This window comes from Saccopteryx bilineata, chromosome 11 (assembly GCF_036850765.1).
Source record: "Saccopteryx bilineata isolate mSacBil1 chromosome 11, mSacBil1_pri_phased_curated, whole genome shotgun sequence".
Classification (NCBI taxonomy): Eukaryota; Metazoa; Chordata; class Mammalia; order Chiroptera; family Emballonuridae; genus Saccopteryx; species Saccopteryx bilineata.
In genome coordinates this window covers 1,758,260-1,777,014 of record NC_089500.1, presented here as the reverse complement: position 1 = coordinate 1,777,014, position 18,755 = coordinate 1,758,260, and the positions used below count along the sequence as shown (strand labels likewise).

The following is an 18,755-nucleotide window of genomic DNA, read 5'->3' as shown; positions in this document are numbered from 1 at the left end:
GTTCTGGAGTTGATAGAACAGAATTTGGAATGTGCCCCCCCCACGTTTGGGGCCCCTCTATCTTCACCTTATTCTAATGAAAAGGAGCATTTTAAAATGTAATAGCATCTTCTTTGTTGTTTAAAGAAGCGGGGCAAGCAAACTTCTTCGTGGGGTGAGGAACCCTGTACACCCCCTTTGTGAAGACGCTCTTGCCTTGGGGAGCCTCCTAACCCTAGTGTCACACTTGGTCTTGGCGGGTCTGACCTGAACTTCCCCAATCCTTAGTCTCCCACATTCGTTCGCCCTGAGCCCACTGTCACCCCCCCACACACACACACACACACACTCCTTTGTCGGGCGCAATGTCCCTGTGTTCTGTGGAAGTCTTACTGGTTTTGTAAGCCATGAAAAACCTACACCAGGTGGAGCCACCCACCGGTGTTGGGAACGAAAATCCTAAAGAATTTTGCTGTCAGTCATTTTTCTGGGTGATAGTTTTTTCACATCACAAGGGCTTCTGTGTTAGGTCAAGATTTGTAATCTGACCGGTTCCAAAATGACCTAGCAATTCATCACTAAAGACTATTTTTAATTTTTTTAACTTAACAAAAGAATTACTCTTTTTTTATTTTATCTTTGTCATTGTTTCATGGTCTATTTATACACTAGATATTTATTTCATCTAAGTTTGTATTGGAAATGGACAGTTAACGCCAAAGGCCACAATGCTGGCTGGAAGAATTAATAAAAATACTTTTTCGTATTAGTTTAAAGCTCTTGTCTATCTACCTCCTTGGCCTTTGGGTGAGATACATGGTTTCCAGATGGAGTTTTCTCTAGGCAACATCTTCAGCATGGGCCAGTGCCCAGTGGAGCCAGATTTGCAGTGAATTCAGATGTGTAGGATCTGAATTGTGCAAAGATGTCTTATTGTCCATCCCGGGGGGGGGGTTATTTTACACTTTCTCTTGTGCTTGGGAGGTGTTTGAGAAAACAATATCGACCATTGTGTCAGTTTATCATCAGTTCATAAGACAGGGGGTGTTGGATTTCCCTGAGGACACCCATGGAGCTTATTATGATAACGTCTAGTCCTTTCCCAAGGTATAGTTTCAGGCTTTTGGAAGCGTGTCGTTTACAGAGAATTATCTAATGTAGGACGTCTTCTGTTAGTGCACTTTGCTTCTAGCCCAGAGTAGGGGCCCCACGCACATTTGGACAGAAGAGCTAACGTGGTTGGACTGCTGGACTTTCTCCGAGTGAGGGGCAAAGAGTCCTTTTCCCCCACCTTGTTGCCTATTTGTCTGCAAAGGGAGGGACGACAGGCCACATTAATCACTTTAAAATATGGGGGTGGGAGTGGATATTTTTAAGTGATGAGATTCTGGAAAACATGTTCCCTCTGCAGTGCATTGCCTCTGCTATTTAAAATGTGTCTCCTGACGAGTTTTCTGGACTGCCTGGTTCTCCTACGACGTGAGAGCCTTCGTCTCTAATGCAACGGCAGGGCTCTACCAGCATCTTGCGCAAGTCTGAGACGTCGCATGCCCCAGGTCAGCTAAGCCCTGGCACGGGACACTTAAAAATGTAATTGAGCACAATTTTCCAAATTCCTCCGTCCTACGGGGTGTGGGTAGAGAAGGGGGTTGGCGCTGGCTTGGAGGCCCATGGGTGGGGCCGCCCACTGCAGACATGCACGGCACCCTGGGACCTGGCATTCCCGCAATCACGGGGGGGGGTAGGGGTTCCCTGCCATCATCCCAGGTGGGGGCATGCCCTCGCTAAATGTCCCACCAGATGCTCCGAGTCCCTCAAAGCCACTGCTGAGACAGAAAGGAACCCGTGGTTCAGTTAAAAGCAAAACAAAACAGAAATCCTTTCAGTTGATCTTTTTGAAGGATGATGCTTGTAACCAAAATCAGCAATAAACAAAAATTTCAGTATCAGTTCTTGTGCATGTCCCACAAGGTAAAACGTGACGCAGAGTAACTTGTCAGGGATCCCTCGGTTCCCAGGTGCGGGGCACTCGCCAGTCTCGGCAATTTAAAAGGTGGCTCAGCGATAACTGGAAAATGACCTTCTCCGTGAGTCAGAGAGCCGGTGCCCTAAACCAGGACGTGGTGGCACTCTCTCCTGTCGATGACAGTGCTCCTCCTGGGGCACCAACGCGCCCTGGGCCGTGACCACGCGGTCTGTACCCGTATAGCCTGGACACGGTGGTGGGTGCACGGGCCCCTGCTCCACGGACCCGAATAACAGAGAGACACCTGTGAGTATCATTAAAAGTTTATTGATGTCACCGTTCAAGAACTGTGTGTACGTCATGTGGCAGCCGTGGCTGCCGGCGGGGTGTCGTCTGCGTGGGGTTCACAGAGGCAGACTGCGTGGGGGCAGCGGTGGGGAGGTTCTGTTTCCCAATGGGGGGTCCTGTGTTTTGTTACCCTCTCATCACTGAGGCTGTGTTAGTAGACATATCAACCCACACTCGACATTCAGGATTAGACGAGATTAGGGGGGCCCTATGGAGGCTGCTCATCGTCGTCCTTCTAGGGGAGAAGGGGCCGTGGGGTCTGGGAGGAAGGCGGGGAAGAGCCCTTGGAACTCAAAAGGCACCATCAGCACGTTATGGAGGGGTCGGGGGTGTCAGCTCGCATTAGAAGGGTGCTGCTTAGGGGACAGCTTCTGCAGCCTCATATGGCTGGTCAGGCTCATCCAGGGGTCAGGGGCAGTGCCAGAGTCAGGGGCAGGCACAGGGGCAGAAGCAGAGTTAGGGACAGGTCAGGGTCAGGGACAGGGACAGGGGCGGGCTCTAATGAAACCTAGTCACTCAGCCCAGTCACTCCCAGGAGGCAAGCACACGGAGGGCCATCCCTCCACGAGGGTTAGTGTCTGCAATGGGCACTGCCATGCTGAGCAAGCCACTGGTCACGGTCAGCTTCCCAGTAACCAGGGTGACCCTGCGCAGCCACCCCGAAATCTCCTATAATCCGTGCTCTCTCTCTCTGTGCAGGTCTCCCGAGCTCCCAGCCCGGCTCTGGTGACAGAACAGGCGGTCCGTAGGAGCCACTGTGCTTCCCACGGTGTCTTCGCCTGTCCCCTGCTCCAGGCCACTACCCAGCCCTTTGCCTCCAATCCCCTCTCCACCAGACACGAGGCCTGCCCATCCGGCGTGGGAGCGGCCCGCTAGGTGGGCCCTGGGCTCCCACCACGCTGATCTCTCCTCAGCTGCCCACCTGCATTTCACTTACGGAAGTTCCCACGGGAGTGAAGCCAGTTTTGCCGCCTAATCCTGTTGGGGGAGCGAAGCGGCCTGGGGGTTGGGTGAGACGGAGCAGGAGAAGAAACCACAGGAAGCGCCGTCGCCAGCCCCACCCCCACACGTGCCCCGTGTCCATGGCAGCGTCTTGCGGCAGTGCCAGAAGCCGGGGTGCAGGTCAGCGCACGAAGCAAGTCCAAGGATGGAGGGTCCGTGGGCAGACTGCCCGGGCCAGGGCATCCGGGGCGCCCGGGGCGTCTCCGAGGAGGGAGGCTCCCGGACAAGGTCGTCTTCAGACGCCACGTGGGGACGGGGGAACTGTTTCCTGTGTGCGGTTCTCTGTGTAGCTGTGGGCCAGTAAGGTGCCGCGTGCCGGCCCTACTGTGCGCACAAGTCCAAGGCATTAGGCGAGAGGTCGATTCTAGAACAAGGGCGTAGATGGGGATGGGGACCGTGTTAGACTTGGGGGTCAGGTGTATTAAGAAGCCGGGGGCAGGATTTGGGGACCGGAGTCTGCCTTCAGCGTCTGGCCATGGGCGATCCCGAGCGGCTGTCTCTGCCCCCCTGAGAAAGGAAGCAAACACAGCGTTAGGTGAGCACAGGGACCGCCGCGCCCAGACTGTGCTGGGTCCCCTCCCTGGGAAGCCGGCTATAACCACTGGAGCTCCCGGTCTCTGCGTCTTTGGCTAGGAGCCAAGTGCGGAAAAGGTGACTTTTTTTCTCCATCCCCCACAACCTTCCTTAACAAGCACTGAGTTCTCAAGGGCCCTCAGAGAAATCACCAGAATCCAGTACCCAGGACACTATTTTGGGGACAAAAGGCGCAGTCCCTACATTATTGGGCTCTGAGTGAGCATTTCATTTTTGTAGAGTTTTTCTCTCTCTCTCTCTCTTTTTTTTTTTTTGTCTAGAAATTCCAGGGTAACTGAGGGGAGCTGTCTGCAAACCCCCTCTGGTTCCTAAACTGTCCCAGGTTCTGTGGGGAGGGGCATCTTCCCGCTTGTCTGCCCCCCCCCCCACCTCTCCCGGACAGACTAACCCACCAGTGGGCTGGCGACAGACTTCTACTTAGCGGGACTTAGAACCACGAGTGAACATCTTTTCTGTACAAATACAATTTTAAACAAATAATTAAAAGGCCGGCCATCTGGGCGACGGAGACCCTGGACCACGCCCATGTGGAGGCGGAGTGGGCGTGGCCACTCGCTGTCTGAGAAGACAACTGTTTCTCACACAGATGTCATTAGAGGGACGTGGAAGAAACACACTTGTTTTGCATTCAGATGGTGGTATTTTCATCCTTGGGTCCCCTTTTTTCCTTAGGTGGCCAGTGAAGCATCGATCTCTCAAAAAGACTTCCTTTTGGCCATGAGCCCCAGCACACAGAGAAACGTGAAATTCACTGTTTCCCAGAGGACGGATGAGCCTGAGCTTCCACGGCCCCATCCGGTTCTGTGTTCCCCAGATGGTCCTCAGGTATCATCCGGAGCGGGAGCTCAAGATGACCCCCTCACAGGGGACGCGGCCTTTCCCCGTGTGAGCCTGGCTGGATGTAGCCCTAACTGGCCCTCAGAGCTGCCCGGGAGCAGAGGGGATGTCTGCAAGAGCCTCGCCTGTTCCTGGATTTCTAGGACGATAACCCAAGGGCTCCCGTGAAGAGTGTCTGCTCCTGAACGCACCAGAGCCACTGTCCCCGGAACCAAGCACCCTGTGCCGAAAGGGTTACTCCTGGCACCCTTTGCGAGACAGCTGAGGCGAGGCACCTTCTACCTTCCCAGAGGCTCCTGTTTGAATTAGAAATGGTGGACACACCTGTTTTCTGATCTGTAAACTGTACCTATGATTTACTGAGTACCTGCCAGGAGCCAAATCTGTTCCTTTAGTTCACGTTCTTAGTTGATCTGGAGCTCAGAGAGGCGAGATCACTTTCCCAGAGTGTCGCTCAGCCCGTAAGGGGGGCCAGGGTAGACCCCACGTCTCCGTCTTCGACGTGAGGCCTCATGCTCCTCTCTCTCCTGCTTTTCCCACTGCGAACCAGCCTGCCCAGCTTGTGCCTTGGGGCAGGAGCAGACGGAACCCAGAGCAGCGTGGACAGCTCCCGGCTGCTCCCCATGGGAAGCGTGCGGACACGCCCCGGGTAGGAACAGGCGCCAGAAACTAGACACCCCAGCGCCCTTTGAGGTGGGCCCCAGATGGCCGGGATGGGTTCCGTGGTCTCTGCCCAGCTCCTGACCAGCAACACTAGACTGCCAAACCTGCCCCTGCCTCTCACTTTTTCCTCTCAGCATTGATTTTCAGTGGCAAAGAAAGAGGAGGGAGAAGAGATGGGACACGGCCCACCTTAGATCCAGTGACGTCCACCCTCTCCACCCATCTGCTTCCAGCCCTCTGGCCTCGGGGGAATTTTCAATCTGTTCTCGCTGCTCCATGTCACTCAGGCAGCCCGTGTGACCAGTTGGCCACTTGATAAATTTTTATGTCATAAAAATCTAATTAAAACCAAATGCATGGACATCAGGGGAGAAATAGGTTCCACACACAAAAAACCGTGCGGGGCATCGGTGGAGCGTTTCCAGCCACCACGGACGTCCCAGTGATGAGCTCTGACCTCGTGAACATCTCACAGTAACTGGTCACACCTCCAGCAAAAATCCCCAAGGGACAGGACCCCAGTTCCTCAGCAAGTCCCAGGTCACTGTGCCATCCCACAATCCCTCAGTCACCATCCCTGGTGTGGTCAGCAGTCATCGCACTGGGCAGCAGAGCGACCAGGCCCCCCAGGGCAGGACGAAAGTGGCGCTTCTCGGATGAGAGGGCGCCCGTGACGACCACAGACAGCTGGGCTCCCCCCGGGACTCGCAGGGGCAGGACGCTGAGGAGGAGGCCATGCTGATGGAGGTGACCTCCCTCCTGGCCTGGTGGGGGCCACTGGCGGGTGCAGTTCTGGGTCTAGACCCAGCTCTCCTGCGGGCCCTCCGTCTGTGCCGCATTTCATAATCAAGGTGAGCACATTATGATGGCCGTGTCTGTGGAGAAATTAACTTCCTCACGCGTGTTCACACCAAGCAGGGGACCCAGACACAGGTCCACGTCCCTGTCAGGTGGACACCCACGTCTTCCCCTGTCTGCAGGGCCTGCTCCACAGCAATGGCGGTCTTCCACACATGTTTCCTCTCTGGTCGGGGTGCCGTGGGCAGCGTGGGGTTGGTGCCTCCGTCATGTCAGGGGAACTGTCCTCTTCATGGCGTTTCTGTAGGTTGGGAAGGAGGTGACCGGGCCCTGTAGGTCACCGTGACTGTGAGGGTAAGTGCCAGCTCAAGGGGCGCCCGGCAGGGAGGGTGATGCCCTGTTGGGGTGGAGAGTACGTGGCACAGTGGCGGGAGTTGTCATACTAATGGGAAGTCACTGGGAACGTCAACTGAGACGATTTCTGTCCCAGACATCTGTCCCCTGCTCAGTAATGACACATGGTCTCCTTGGCACTTAAGTCAGTATGCCAACCGCCCTGGCACTCCGTGAACACAGCACCATGTCCCCTTCTAGCTGCAAGCCCTTGAATGACAGAGCCTCAGCTCTGTCCCCAATCCCCTAGAGGCGAGGCTCCAGGACCCATGGGTCACCTCCTCATTAGCCAGGCCAGGGTACGCAGAATCCAGTCCCCATACTAGCTAACCTGCCAAAGACGCGGGTCTGGTCTCTTGCACTGAAATAAGTCACTCCCTGAATTCCGGGGACCCCCCAGTTCCGAGTCAACGCCAGAGCCCTCGGGAGGCTCACCGGGCCCTCCCTGGGGTGAGGCCCTCTCCTGTCCCCTGCCGGTCACTCTGTGTCACTCAGTCTTGTTGCCCCTCCCGGAACCCACTGAGGCTTCTCTGTTTCCCTTCAGCTGGGAGCCCTGTCCCGTCTGTGAGCAGCTCCTCACCTCCTCACTCTTTGCCGAATGTCACCTGCTCAGCCCGGCCTTCCCCGGCTCCTCCCGGAATGGTGACCACCTTGGACGCCAGAGGCAGCGTCACCCTCAGCTCCTTCCAGCCTTCTCCCCATCACATTTATTTTGTTCATTTTCTGTGGCCACCTTTAAGCTGGTCCCTTCTCCACGGCTCCCAGGACATCTGGCCTTCCGGATGAGTCAGCACCCAGACTTCCCCACCTGCCACCCCAAGCTCAGCCACGGCCTCGGGTCCCCACCCTGTCCTCAGCCTCCTGAGGGGCCTGGACACTGTTCAGTGCTCACAGCGACGCCTGAGATAAAGCAGCAAGGGGACTGATGGCCGCCCACCCGCCCTGCCTATCCTGGGACCCAGGCGGCTACGTTACCAGTTTGAAGATTTTGGAAAGAGTCCCCTGGGCATCATGGCCCTTGAGTCCCTTGTGAGCTGATTTGTAGTCAGAAGCTCTGCCCCCGTAGCCAAATCCGGGCTTCTGACCCTCAGCGCCCTGCAAGAGAAGAGCATAGCGCTGGCTCTGGGGACAGGTCCCTGGAGGCCCTGACTGAGTGGCCATGGTGGCCCCAGGGCTCGGAGCCCTCCACTTGTGTGTCCCAGGCCGGGCCGGGGACTCTGTTACTAAACGTCGCCTAGCTGCTTTCATTTCAAAGATCAAGGTTTTTCTACCACTGGGGCCTCCCTGCTGCCTGGCCCCTGAGAGAAGTCTGGACAACATCACAGAACAAGGCAGAGTGCCTTTGCTCACACGGGTCTGTGGGGCGGGGACACAGAGGCCAAGACAGAGCCTGGTGGCGCCTTCTGACCATCTGCACAGACCACGTTCACGTCCCCTCCGTCCAGGGTCCCCAGCAGCAGGCTCTGCGCTCAGTGAGGGTTGCTGCCCATGCTTTCCCAAAGTGTGAGGACCACGTTCTCGTTCTCTGGACTAGAGGGCCCTCTCCTGAGGGTGGCCCGGGTCAGGGTCCCCCAGGTCACCTCTGCCACTCTGGGCAGGACTGAGGCCAAGCCAGGCCCAGCTGTCCAGGGCCCTGCCCTGCAAGCTATGTCTGTGCTGTCCTTCACATCCAGCCTCGGCCCGGGAATGGACGCCCGACACTCAGGCCTGAGGCGGCTGCGTCCACTTGAAGATTGGTTTCACTGTTATGGGTGGTGGCGTATGGGACAGGGGGCGTGTGGCAGAGAAGGTCCACGCCCGCCTACTAGCAAAATGCCAGCGCTGTCCTCAGGTCCCGGAGGCTTCTGCGCTCTCTCTTCGTGACCGCACAAAGGGGCGGGGGACCCCACGTCCCCGCGCAAACCCAGCACTGTCCTGTCCGACGCTCTAGCTTTCCTCCAGAAAGAAGGAGCATCTGAGAATTCAGCGCCAGGACTGGTTCTCGGATTAACAAAGTTCCCGACTTCTCCCTCCTTCCCAACTCCTTTCATTTCTTTCATTGGACAACCTGGAATTGATCAGAAAACAGCGCAGAGGACACAAGGGAGGCGGCAGACAGCAGGGCTGCCCGCACGGAGACAGCCCCGGGGCCATGCCAACGGAGGGCAGGCAGAGACCATGCGGAGACGGATCCCGCTTTGGAGAAAGAAGGGGTGTGACACACACGTTAGTATATTGGACAGCGGGAGGGTGCAGAGGCCCTTCCAGTTAGCGGTGGGGTGGAGGTGGTGGCCTGGCCGAAGGAAGGAAGGTTCTGGACCCCGCAGCCGTCAGTGCATGCAGTGAGGACTTGGCATCAAGCCCGGAGTCTGCACCTGGAAAGCATAGAGTCACTAAACTACGGGGTCCAGCTGAAACACGGGCTTCATTCTTCCATCTCAGCCTTGTCCCCTGTGGGCGCAGAAAGGCAGGAGTTAATGGTTGGTGGTGCCGGCCTGGGTTCGTTTCCTACATCCTTGTTCCCTGTTTGCAAAGTCATTCATTAAGTCAGGCAGAGGCTCGAGTGTTGGCATGTAAGCTTCTAGCCCACATCTCGGGTCATCACTCAATGTCATGTGTTAGGGCTCCGTTGGGATCTTAACAAAATCTTTTCTCTGCAGGAGTTTTCCCTTCCTCTCTTTGCCCTTCCTCCCTCCCTTTCTAGTGTGTATGTGTGTGTGTGTGTGTGTGTGTGTGTGTGTGTGTGTGTATTTTTCTGAAGTCAGAAGTAGGGAGGCAGTCAGACAGACTCTCACATGCGCCTGACTGGGATCCACCTGGCATGCCCACCAGGGGGCAATGCTCTGCCCATCTGGGGCGTCGTTCTGTTGTGACCGGAGCCATTCTAGCGCCTGAGGTGGAGGCCATGGAGCCGTCCTCAGCACCCGGGCCAACTTTGCTCCAGTGGAGCCTTGGCTGCAAGAGGGGAAGAGAGAGACAGAGAGGAAGGAGAGGGGGAGGGGTAGAGAAGCAGATGGGCGCCTCTCCTGTATGCCCTGGCTGGGAATCAAACTCGGGACTTCCACACACGCCTAGCTGACGCTCTGCCACTGAGCCAACTGGCCAGGGCCCCTCCCTCTCTTTCTATTTCTTCTTCCTTCCTTTCTCTTTTTCTCTTCAGTTTTCTCTCATTCATCTATGTGATGCCTATTAAGTGAGCATCTTGTGGTGCGTGTGGACGTGTCTGAACTACAGAGTAAGGACACTGTGTCCCCGAGACGGGCACAATCCCTGGCCTCTGGTTAGTGGTTGTTCTTTCCTTTTGCTCTGCAAAGCATCATTTTTATAAAGTAAGAACAACGCTCGATGTTTACCAGTAACCAAGGACTATGAACTGGTTAGAATAGACTGGTCGGCGTTTTACATTGGTTCAGATGCCGCCGGATTTGAGCAGCATCTTAAACAGTGACCACATCGCCCCCGTTTACAGCCTTCATCAAAAGTTTGTCCTCGGTGTTTCAGAACCTAAAATTCCTAAGAGGGGGCCTGTGGGGGCATCTGCGGGGGGGGCGTCATTGGTCCTGGGGCGCCATCAGTGGGGGGGGCGAGGAGGAGGTAGGGAGGGGGCCTCCACTGAGAGAGAGGCTTCGCCATGCACCACAGGCCCCAAGGACAAGTTGGCTGCACAGGAAAGGAAGGGGGGCTGTTAGGCAACTGCAACAGAGCCAAATGCGGACACAGAGAGGCTACGAGGACAGGGAGGTGGGGGGAAGATGCAGGGGTGTGCATTTGTCACCTACCCAGCTAAATCGGCTGAGGGACAGTCCTCGCCCCTGGAAGAGGGAAAGAGAAAGAATGAATGACATTGAGATTAGGGCAGGATAACAGTTCTTTTCAAATGAAAGAAACGCAATCCAATCAGTCTGTTCTGCGACAGAGTGTGTGCCCTTCCCAAGAGGGTGGCGGTGGCCTCCTGGAGCCTCCGGGAGGGATGGGGACTGGGGTTTGGAGGGCAGTGGAGCTGGGATCGCTTAGCACTGTCTGCACGGTTGCAGGAGCCCAGGCTGGGGAGACACCGTGCATCTCAGCCTGACGACTTGCAGTTAAACATTCTGTGATCAAGTCAGGTAACCACAAGCCCAACTAACTCTCCTTTTGGGGCATTTTAGGGATTTCAGGAACCTCTATCGTCAAAGTGGTGGCTACTCGAGACATTCCAAGGCCTTACCTTTCCTTGCGAGGGCGGAGGTGTGCGAGGCGTCACCTGCAAAGACACAGGACGGTGAGCTGTCCCGGGTCCCTCCCTCCTGAAGCACAGCTCTCCCCATCCTCAGGCGGCCCTTCCGTTCCCCTGGGTGGCTCGTGTCTGCTGCATAGCGGTCACCCACCCTCTGCCCGGCTTCCCCGTTGCTGCCTCAGGTGAGGCGGAAAGGCAGGATCTGAGAATTTAGAACTGCCCGATGCAAATCGGACCTCTCAGAACTCTTTCTGAAAGCATTTGAGGGAATGGAAAGCAAACCACCCGGCCCCGGCTCCTCAGCAACGAGAGAGCCGGCTCATATCAGTGTGTGCTCCTGGGGCACACCCAGCGCACACGACGGAGGCCGTGAACTTTCCCCATGACCCCTGTTTGGGGTGGGAGGTGTTGTGTCCCCGACAGTCAGAGAGCTTCACAAGGAGTGCTGTCATGTCTGTGGCTCCACAAATTCACGTATTCTCATGGAAAATCATTATTTCAAATGTCCGCTGCCACGATGACTTTATATTTACAAGGCCGTGGTTTTGCTATGACTTGTAAGACTGTTCTTTTTCAAGCAGTTTTAGGTTTCCAGAAAAATGATACACAAAAATTAGAGAGTTCGCGTGGACCCCCTTCTTGTTCCTTATTCCCACCCTTGCATGAGCGGCTTCCTTTGGTCCAACTGGTGAACCAATACTGTCCGTGATTTATCAACTCAAGTTCATGGCCGACACGGGTCTCTCAGGATTTTCACAAAGGCGTGGGGTGCAGTCACCACCACCACATCACCCAGAGCGCAGCCTGACCGTAAACATGTCCCCCACCTGCATTCCACCTGCTCATCCTTCTCCCCAAAGCCCTGGAAACCACTGATCTGTTTACTGTCTCCATGGTTTTGCAAAGCCTGTGTGTCTAAACAAAGCCCTCATAGAAGTTCAGTTTCAAAAGGAGCGGGTTCTTTGGGAGAACACAAAGTCCAGTAAGGAGCAGAGGCAGTTGGGATCTATGGACCAGGCTAAGCTTCAAAGGCCAACTACATGCCCCTCCACTCCGAGGAGGACGGAGGGGTCACCTGGGGAAACGCTCATGTCCCATGGGGACCAGAGCCAAGAGTTATATGAGATACGCTCCCTCCCACCTCCATCGCTACTCACAGAGGAAGAGCACTCACAATGTTTTTGAAGAATTGGACTACAGGGTTCTCATCTTGGGTCCGGCCATGCTGCGACTTCTGGGGCAGGGAGCCGTAGTGGGTGGTTCTGGCCGCGTGGTGTGGATCCTGGAAGACAAGGCTCAGTGACCTCAGGACAGGCTGCACGCTCTGTTCTGCCCCAGGACATGGCCTCTGACTCCTCAGCCTGCCCGGGTCTCCTTGACTCAGGACCATGCGCCAGGAAGCAGCTGACGCCCCACTGGATGTACCCGTGGTGGGGGGGAGGGGACGTGGGCAGGACCTGCTGCCTCTAGACTCACTGAGCTGGGAGGTCTTCCCACCATGGAGCCCACGCCTGGGTCCCTGCAGTCACCTAAGCACGCTGAGGGGCTGTTGGATTCCTCAAGAATCACACATAAAACAAATGCAACACAAAGACGATCCCCCTTGGTAGCTTTGAGGCCGCGTCCCAGGGACCAGCCTGTTTCCCAAAACCAGTGACTTGGGGGAGGCATACTGTGGTCAAGGACTAGAAAAGTCAGCTTAGTTAAAAACTCTCCCCAAATTGATCTGCAGATTGAATGCACTTCCAGTCAATATCCCAGCAAGGTTTTGCTTAGATTTATACAAGCCAATTCTAAAACCACCAGGGAAATGAAAAAAAAAAAATCCAAAATACATTTTGCCAAACAAGTATAAAAAAGAATTATGAGGTTAGAGGAATTCCATCCCTGGACTTTAAGATTTCCTGTATCTGTCATCACCCAGCAGGTGGTGTGGTGTGGGAGGCGGGACAGACACATGGATCAGTGGGACAGTCGGATCCAGAAAGAGACCCACACATATATGTCACACCGATTCTGACAAAGGTGCAATTGTCACTTTAATGCAGAAAGACGAATCTTAGTCTTTTCAACAAATGGTATTGGAACAACTGGATGACCATATTCAAAAAAAAAAAAGAAAAAATCAACCTCAACCCAAAGTCACACTTCATACAAAAATGAAGTCAAAGTAGATCACAGATCTCTCTATTCTAGGAGAAAACAATAGGAGAACATCTCCATGACCCAGGGGCAGGTGTCGACTTCTTAGACCTGATGTCAAAAACACGACCCACAAGAGGAAAGATTGGTAAATTGGACTTCTGATCAAAATTTAAACTGTGTTTTACAAAAGGCGCTATTAAGAGAATGACTGGACAAGCTACAGAGTGAGATAAAAATATTTACAAATTGCATATATGACAAAAGACTTTAGACCAAAAATGTGAAGAACTCCCAAAACTCAATGATAAAAAACAACAACAAAAATCTTGTTATAAAGTTACAAAACACTCAAACACATAATCAAAGAAAATAGGAAGAAGGTGAATAAACACCTGAGAAGACGCTCAACCCCATTAGCCATTAGGAAAATAAAAATTAAAATCATGAGGAAATACCACCCCACACCTATAGAAAGACTAAAATAAATATTGATAGTACTAAGTGTTGACAAGGATGCTGAGCAACTATAACACTCAGGCATTGCTAGTGGGAATGCACAATGGTGCAGTCAACTCTGTAAAGCAATTTGCCAGTTTCTTATAAAGTAGTCATAGGCTTAACACATGACCTAGCAATCCTACTTCCTGCTATTAATGACAAAAGAAAAACCAAGTATATGGAGAAGTGGTTTTTATAATGACTATCTTGGCCACCAACTTTTTGAGGAGGGGAAAAAAGTAACAAATGAAAACATCATCATAAAATTCTGTACATAAATATTTATATCAGCTCAATTCATAATTATGAAATCTGCAAACACCCCCAACGTCCATCGACAAGTGGTGGGATCGTGGTGTTATCTGTGCAGGAGAATACTACTCAGCCATGAAAAGGAACACGGTTTTTCTATGTGCAACCACTCAGAGGTGTCTCCAAGATGTTCCACTGAGGGCAAGACTGCATTTTGAAGAGATTTCTTACCATGCTATCTCAGTTATGTGACGTTCTTCCAAAGATTATACCACAGAGAGATGGTCAAAGTGGTGGTGGTCAGGGTAGGGAAAGGGTGAGGGGAGGGTGGGGTGTGCCTAACAAGTGAAAGCAAGAGGAAGGTTTGAGGGGGCTGTATCCTTATTGTAGTTGCAGCTACAAGAAATGATACATGTGTTAAAATCCACAGAACTGCACACACACAGCCAGTCTTGCTGTATGTTAATATATAAAATAAAATATGGCCACTTAACCTGGCCTATCTTTATGCAGACGAATGGTGATTTATGATGGGCATGTTATGCTGTGATGAGGATTTGTAATTGGTGCTGCCCGGGTCAGCGAGGCTGGTCTTCGTTCTCAGCACGTCTCAGTTTCTGTCTCTGAGCTCCTATTTGCATAGTTACCCTTCTGAGATGGCCGTCCCCTCCCTAATGTCTCCATTTTCTGAGCACCATGGCACCTTCAGGCTGTGGCAACTCATTTGGCACCAAACTGTCTGTCCTTTTAGCTTTCATAAGTATCTCACCTCTCTAGCTAGATTTTAATCTTTTGGTGGGAAAAAGAAGAAATTCTATGTGACCGCCCCCCTCCACACTCAATGCTTTGGTCACTTAGACTCCCATATTGGAAGCCAGCTTGAACCCGGGGCGTGTCCTAAGACTCTAGGCCTAGGGGTTCATCTATGTATTTACGTGGCACTGATCAGCTTCTTTGGTGAGTACAGGTTGTCACAGTGACGATGCCCTCACTCAGTGGTGGGAGGGGCACTGTATCTGAGTCGCCCTTAAATTTTTTTTTGGAGTGAAACACAAGCTGTGCAGAACTGACCGACTGAGCCAAGTTTAAGTGCACAGCCCGGGGGCTTTAAGCACAGCCACGTGGTTGTGCAGCCATTCCAGACCTCTTCATCTTCCCAAACCGACGTTCTATCCCCATTAAAGGCTGACTCCTCAAGCCCTCCTCCCCTCCCCACATGGCTACTTCCTGTCTCTGTGAATCTGACTCTTCTACATTCCTCATACACGTGGAATCAGATGGTATCCGTCCCGTGTGTCTGGCTTGGTCATGGAGCATCATAACCCCAAAGTCCGTCCAGAGTGTGATGCGTTCCGGAACGCGCCGCCCCCTTCATGGCCTGATAGCATTCCACTGAGTGAACTCACCACCTTCTGCTTATCCATTTCTGGATAGACGTTTGGGTGGTTTCTGCCTTTGGCTACGGTGCTGAGTCACCTGGTCTGATGCAGACCCCACTGGTCTGATCCGATCTGGCCATGACAACTCTCTGGCACCCGGCAACTGGCAGAAGGACACCCATACTCCCCCCTTTCCTTCCCTCCACAGCCTGTGCCACCGGGCACTGAGACTTCCCATGGTGCCGCGCACATCACGAAGCTGCCGCCACCTCAGAGGGCTGCCCGCACTGAGATGAGCAGCCCCTCCCTGCCCTGAGCAAGGTCCTTTGTCCACCCTGTGAAGTGGCCGGGTCTGTGCAATATGCCTATGGGGCTGACAGTTTCTGATCAGAGCAGGGCCAGTCTGGTGAGATGCTTTAAAAATAGTGGCTCTGACTTGTTTGTTGTGTTCTACAAGTTATGGGACTGGGTCATTGTCCTTCTCTTCACTGTAAACCAGGTGATCAGTTTCCTGGGATGGGAGAGGTGGGATGGGGGACCTGCGCCCGGAGGCAAACAGGGAAGTGTGGGGATGATGGAGGGGGGGCGAAGTTCTGTGTTGGGCAGGGGACCTGTGGACCTACCCGTCCCAGCTGGAGGTCGAGAGTGAAGGGCGTGGGGGTCTGGTGGCGGGTGGCCGGGGAGTGCCCCCGCTGAAATCCCTGGGCTTCGGGCCAGTCACCTGACTCTGTTTCCTACCTTCAGTCCCTCCACATCCTCTGTTCCCACTGGTGACCCACCACTAGCTCCCCTCGCGGAGGCCACTGAACCCAGGTCCCCAACAGGAAGAACTTTGTCACTTAGCTTTAAAGATGCGTGCTTAGTTGTTCTCTGATGAACCGCTGTTGACCTGTGCTCATTAAGGTTTAAAAAAAGCGTAAACTGCTAGCATTTCACAGCCGTCTGCCCAGGCCAGCGTCTCCGTGCTCACGTCCACCCTGTGCTAAGTGAGGAGCTTGCTCACACTGCAGGTCAGGAAAAGAAGGAATTCCGAGCTCGGGTGCACTTGGAAATAAAAACTGAGCCAGAGGGACAGGGCCTCCCCTTCCCCTCTGACAGCAGGCCATCGGGAAAGCAAGAGGGACCAGAGGGACAGGGCTCTTCTCCGTTCCCGGCGTCTCCATACATGGAGCTGGCTGTTTGGGAACAGCAGAATTTGAAAAAAAAAAGTCTAATTTTGTAAAAACAAAAGCTTTTTCAACTGCTTGCAAAGAAGCACATTCTTTAAATAAAGACGTCCAATAAAATTTTAAAAACCGTGTAGAGCAAATTCTGCTGCAGGGATGACCCCGCCTAGGTTCTTGCTCAGGCATCTGGACCCGGTTCATGCATCAGCCTAGAGGACCGTGTGTGTGGGCGCCGTGGAGCAGGTCACAGCACGCGCACGTGCGGGCCGGCTACCTGCACCCGTTTGTGCCTCCACAGTGTTTCCCCCATCAGAACAGCTTTTCATCACGATGAATGAAACAACAAGTCCTTCCTTGACAGGCAGCGACAGGAACAGGATGCTGGGAACTCTTCAACACCCTGGGAGGGAGGCCAGGGGCTGAATGACATCCCTGTGTATTTATTTATGTTTAAGGCAAATTGTTTTTTCCATTGCAACTGTTGTTTTTCTTTTTTCTCTTTTCCCTGCACCTGTGATAATGACCTTGACCAGCAGGGGGCGCGCGTGCACTGGGCCTGGGCGTCCAGCAGGGGTTTGGGCTGTTTTCTCATGAGCTGCCAGGCTGAAGGGTCCTCACCTAGGAGGAGAGACAGGAGACTCGTCTCACCTGGCCCCTCCGAGGGTCCGCGGCCCTCTGTCTGAAGAGCCATTCCTTGGACTAGAGCAACTGCTTTATGAAAACAGGGTGGGGGACGTTTGCATTTGGATTTGACCAGAGACATATTAAACTGATGGGATCATTTTCCCGTCTCAGAAGAAAACGCTGTTCTCTTGAAAAAAAAAAAAAAAAAGCATGTTGGCTGGGCCTGGGGAGGTGATATGTTTGGAGGGAGGAAGAGGAGTTCTCTTTTCACTAGTTCTTGTCTGAGGCAGGAACTCACATCCAATTCCCTGTCAGAATGTCAAGCAACAGGCAGCCGCACATCACGGGCCTAGGATATGTCCCCTCTGTGTCCCTGTAGGAGCGTCCGGTGGCTAACAGCGGTGACTGCTTTCTTGTTGGCGTGTTTGTCATGTTCTAGTGTGCTCGTGCCTCACCATGACCCCACGGGACGCAGTGTTAGAAAAGAATCAAGAGGTGATTCTACCCACTTGCAGAGCAGGGGGTGGGTATGCATTCCTGTGTCATCCTCCCTGCCCTGCCCCGCCCCACCCTGCGGGGTCCGGTGACATGCTCACCGGGCGTCCTCAATGTCCAGCCGGGGCCTTTCCACCAGCTGGTGACCTGAACTCATGACAGGTGGGGAAATGCAATGGCCAGAGACACACAGGAGGGACAGTTGACGGACAAGAACGGACTTTTCAAGATTGGGTTTATTTTGCTTATTTAAAAAAATGTTTGTCGACTTACTTTTGGGTAAGTTTGAAGTTCTGATGAGCCAGAACTGGTCCCTTTGCGGGAACAGGGTGAGTGCCTGCGGATGGAGCAAGGGAGACCCCCCAGGGAGCATCAGGGAAGCAGGAAGGGGCGCTCTTCCCCCGGAAACCAGGCCCCCTTGTTCCATAAACACCGCCAGTTAGATATAGCCTATGGCAGGACTCCCCAAACTTTTTACACAGGGAGCCAGTTCACTGTCCCTCAGACCATTGGAGGGCTGGACTATAAAAAAAACTATGAACAAATCCCTATGCACACTGCACATATCTTATTTTAAAGTAAAAAAAAAAAAAACGGGAACAAATATAATATTTAAAATAAAGAACAAATAAATTTAAATCAACAAACTGACCAGTATTTCAATGGGAACTATGGGCCTGCTTTTGGCTAATGAGATGGTCAATGTGCTCCTCTCACTGACCACTAATGAAGGAGGTGCCCCTTCCAGAAGTGCGGTGGGGGCCAGATAAATGGCCTCAGGAGGCCGCATGCGGCCCGTGGGTCGTTGTTTGGGGACCCCTGGCTACGGTGTTGAGCTGACGAGACAGGATTGTTCAATGTGGCGGTCCTTTGAAAGGATGTCTTTCTATGTCACGAAAACCAGAGGTTGGTCTGCTCCTACTTTGGATAGAAGATACAACATAAAAAGATGGTGTTGTCTGCTTCGTTCTGTTTCTTTTTCTTTCTCTCTCTTTTTTCTTCACTGGGTTAAAACCAACTAACCGGCCAGCCAACACACCCAAATTTCTGATACTTGTTCCTAGATTTACCTGTTGGAGGTGGCTAAGTCTACACACGTCCATGAAGTGGCATGAAGGTCACTTGTCTTTCTCTGAGATGGTTTTGCCAGTGGCCTGGACAGTGAGGGAGGCAAGGACTTGGCGTTTTCTCCCCTCCCCCCAATTCCGTGGCATTCTTAAGAAACACAGCCCCAGGCAGCAACATGGTTGGCCAGTTTAACCTGTTGGGAACCACAGGTGCCAATGGTGTGGTCATTTTCCTGGACCACCGACCACAGGTGGACCCACAGGGTAAGTCTCAGAATCGGTGACATGTCACTGGTGCAAATGCTAATAAAACCTGGTGTACTTTTTTGCATCATATTCTATATGTTGAAGGAT

General features: G+C 53.2%; 1 protein-coding gene across 6 annotated transcripts in view; it reads right to left on the bottom strand.

Annotated features, from left to right (window-relative positions):
* Positions 1–2,256: 2,256 nt before the first annotated feature.
* MBP (myelin basic protein) overlaps positions 2,257–18,755 on the bottom strand; it is a 74,998-nt gene continuing 58,499 nt past the window's right edge. For 5 of the 6 annotated variants that reach the window (XM_066247019.1, XM_066247018.1, XM_066247020.1 and 2 more), the window contains 5 exons: positions 11,950–12,057; positions 10,767–10,802; positions 10,339–10,371; positions 7,556–7,675; positions 2,257–3,802 (listed from right to left, as the gene is read on the bottom strand). In XM_066247019.1, coding sequence (XP_066103116.1) covers positions 3,758–3,802; positions 7,556–7,675; positions 10,339–10,371; positions 10,767–10,802; positions 11,950–12,057 — 342 coding nt within the window. In that variant the 3' untranslated portion in view covers positions 2,257–3,757. The remainder of the gene's footprint in view (positions 3,803–7,555; positions 7,676–10,338; positions 10,372–10,766; positions 10,803–11,949; positions 12,058–18,755) is intronic. The other variant, XM_066247021.1, reaches the window with a different exon arrangement.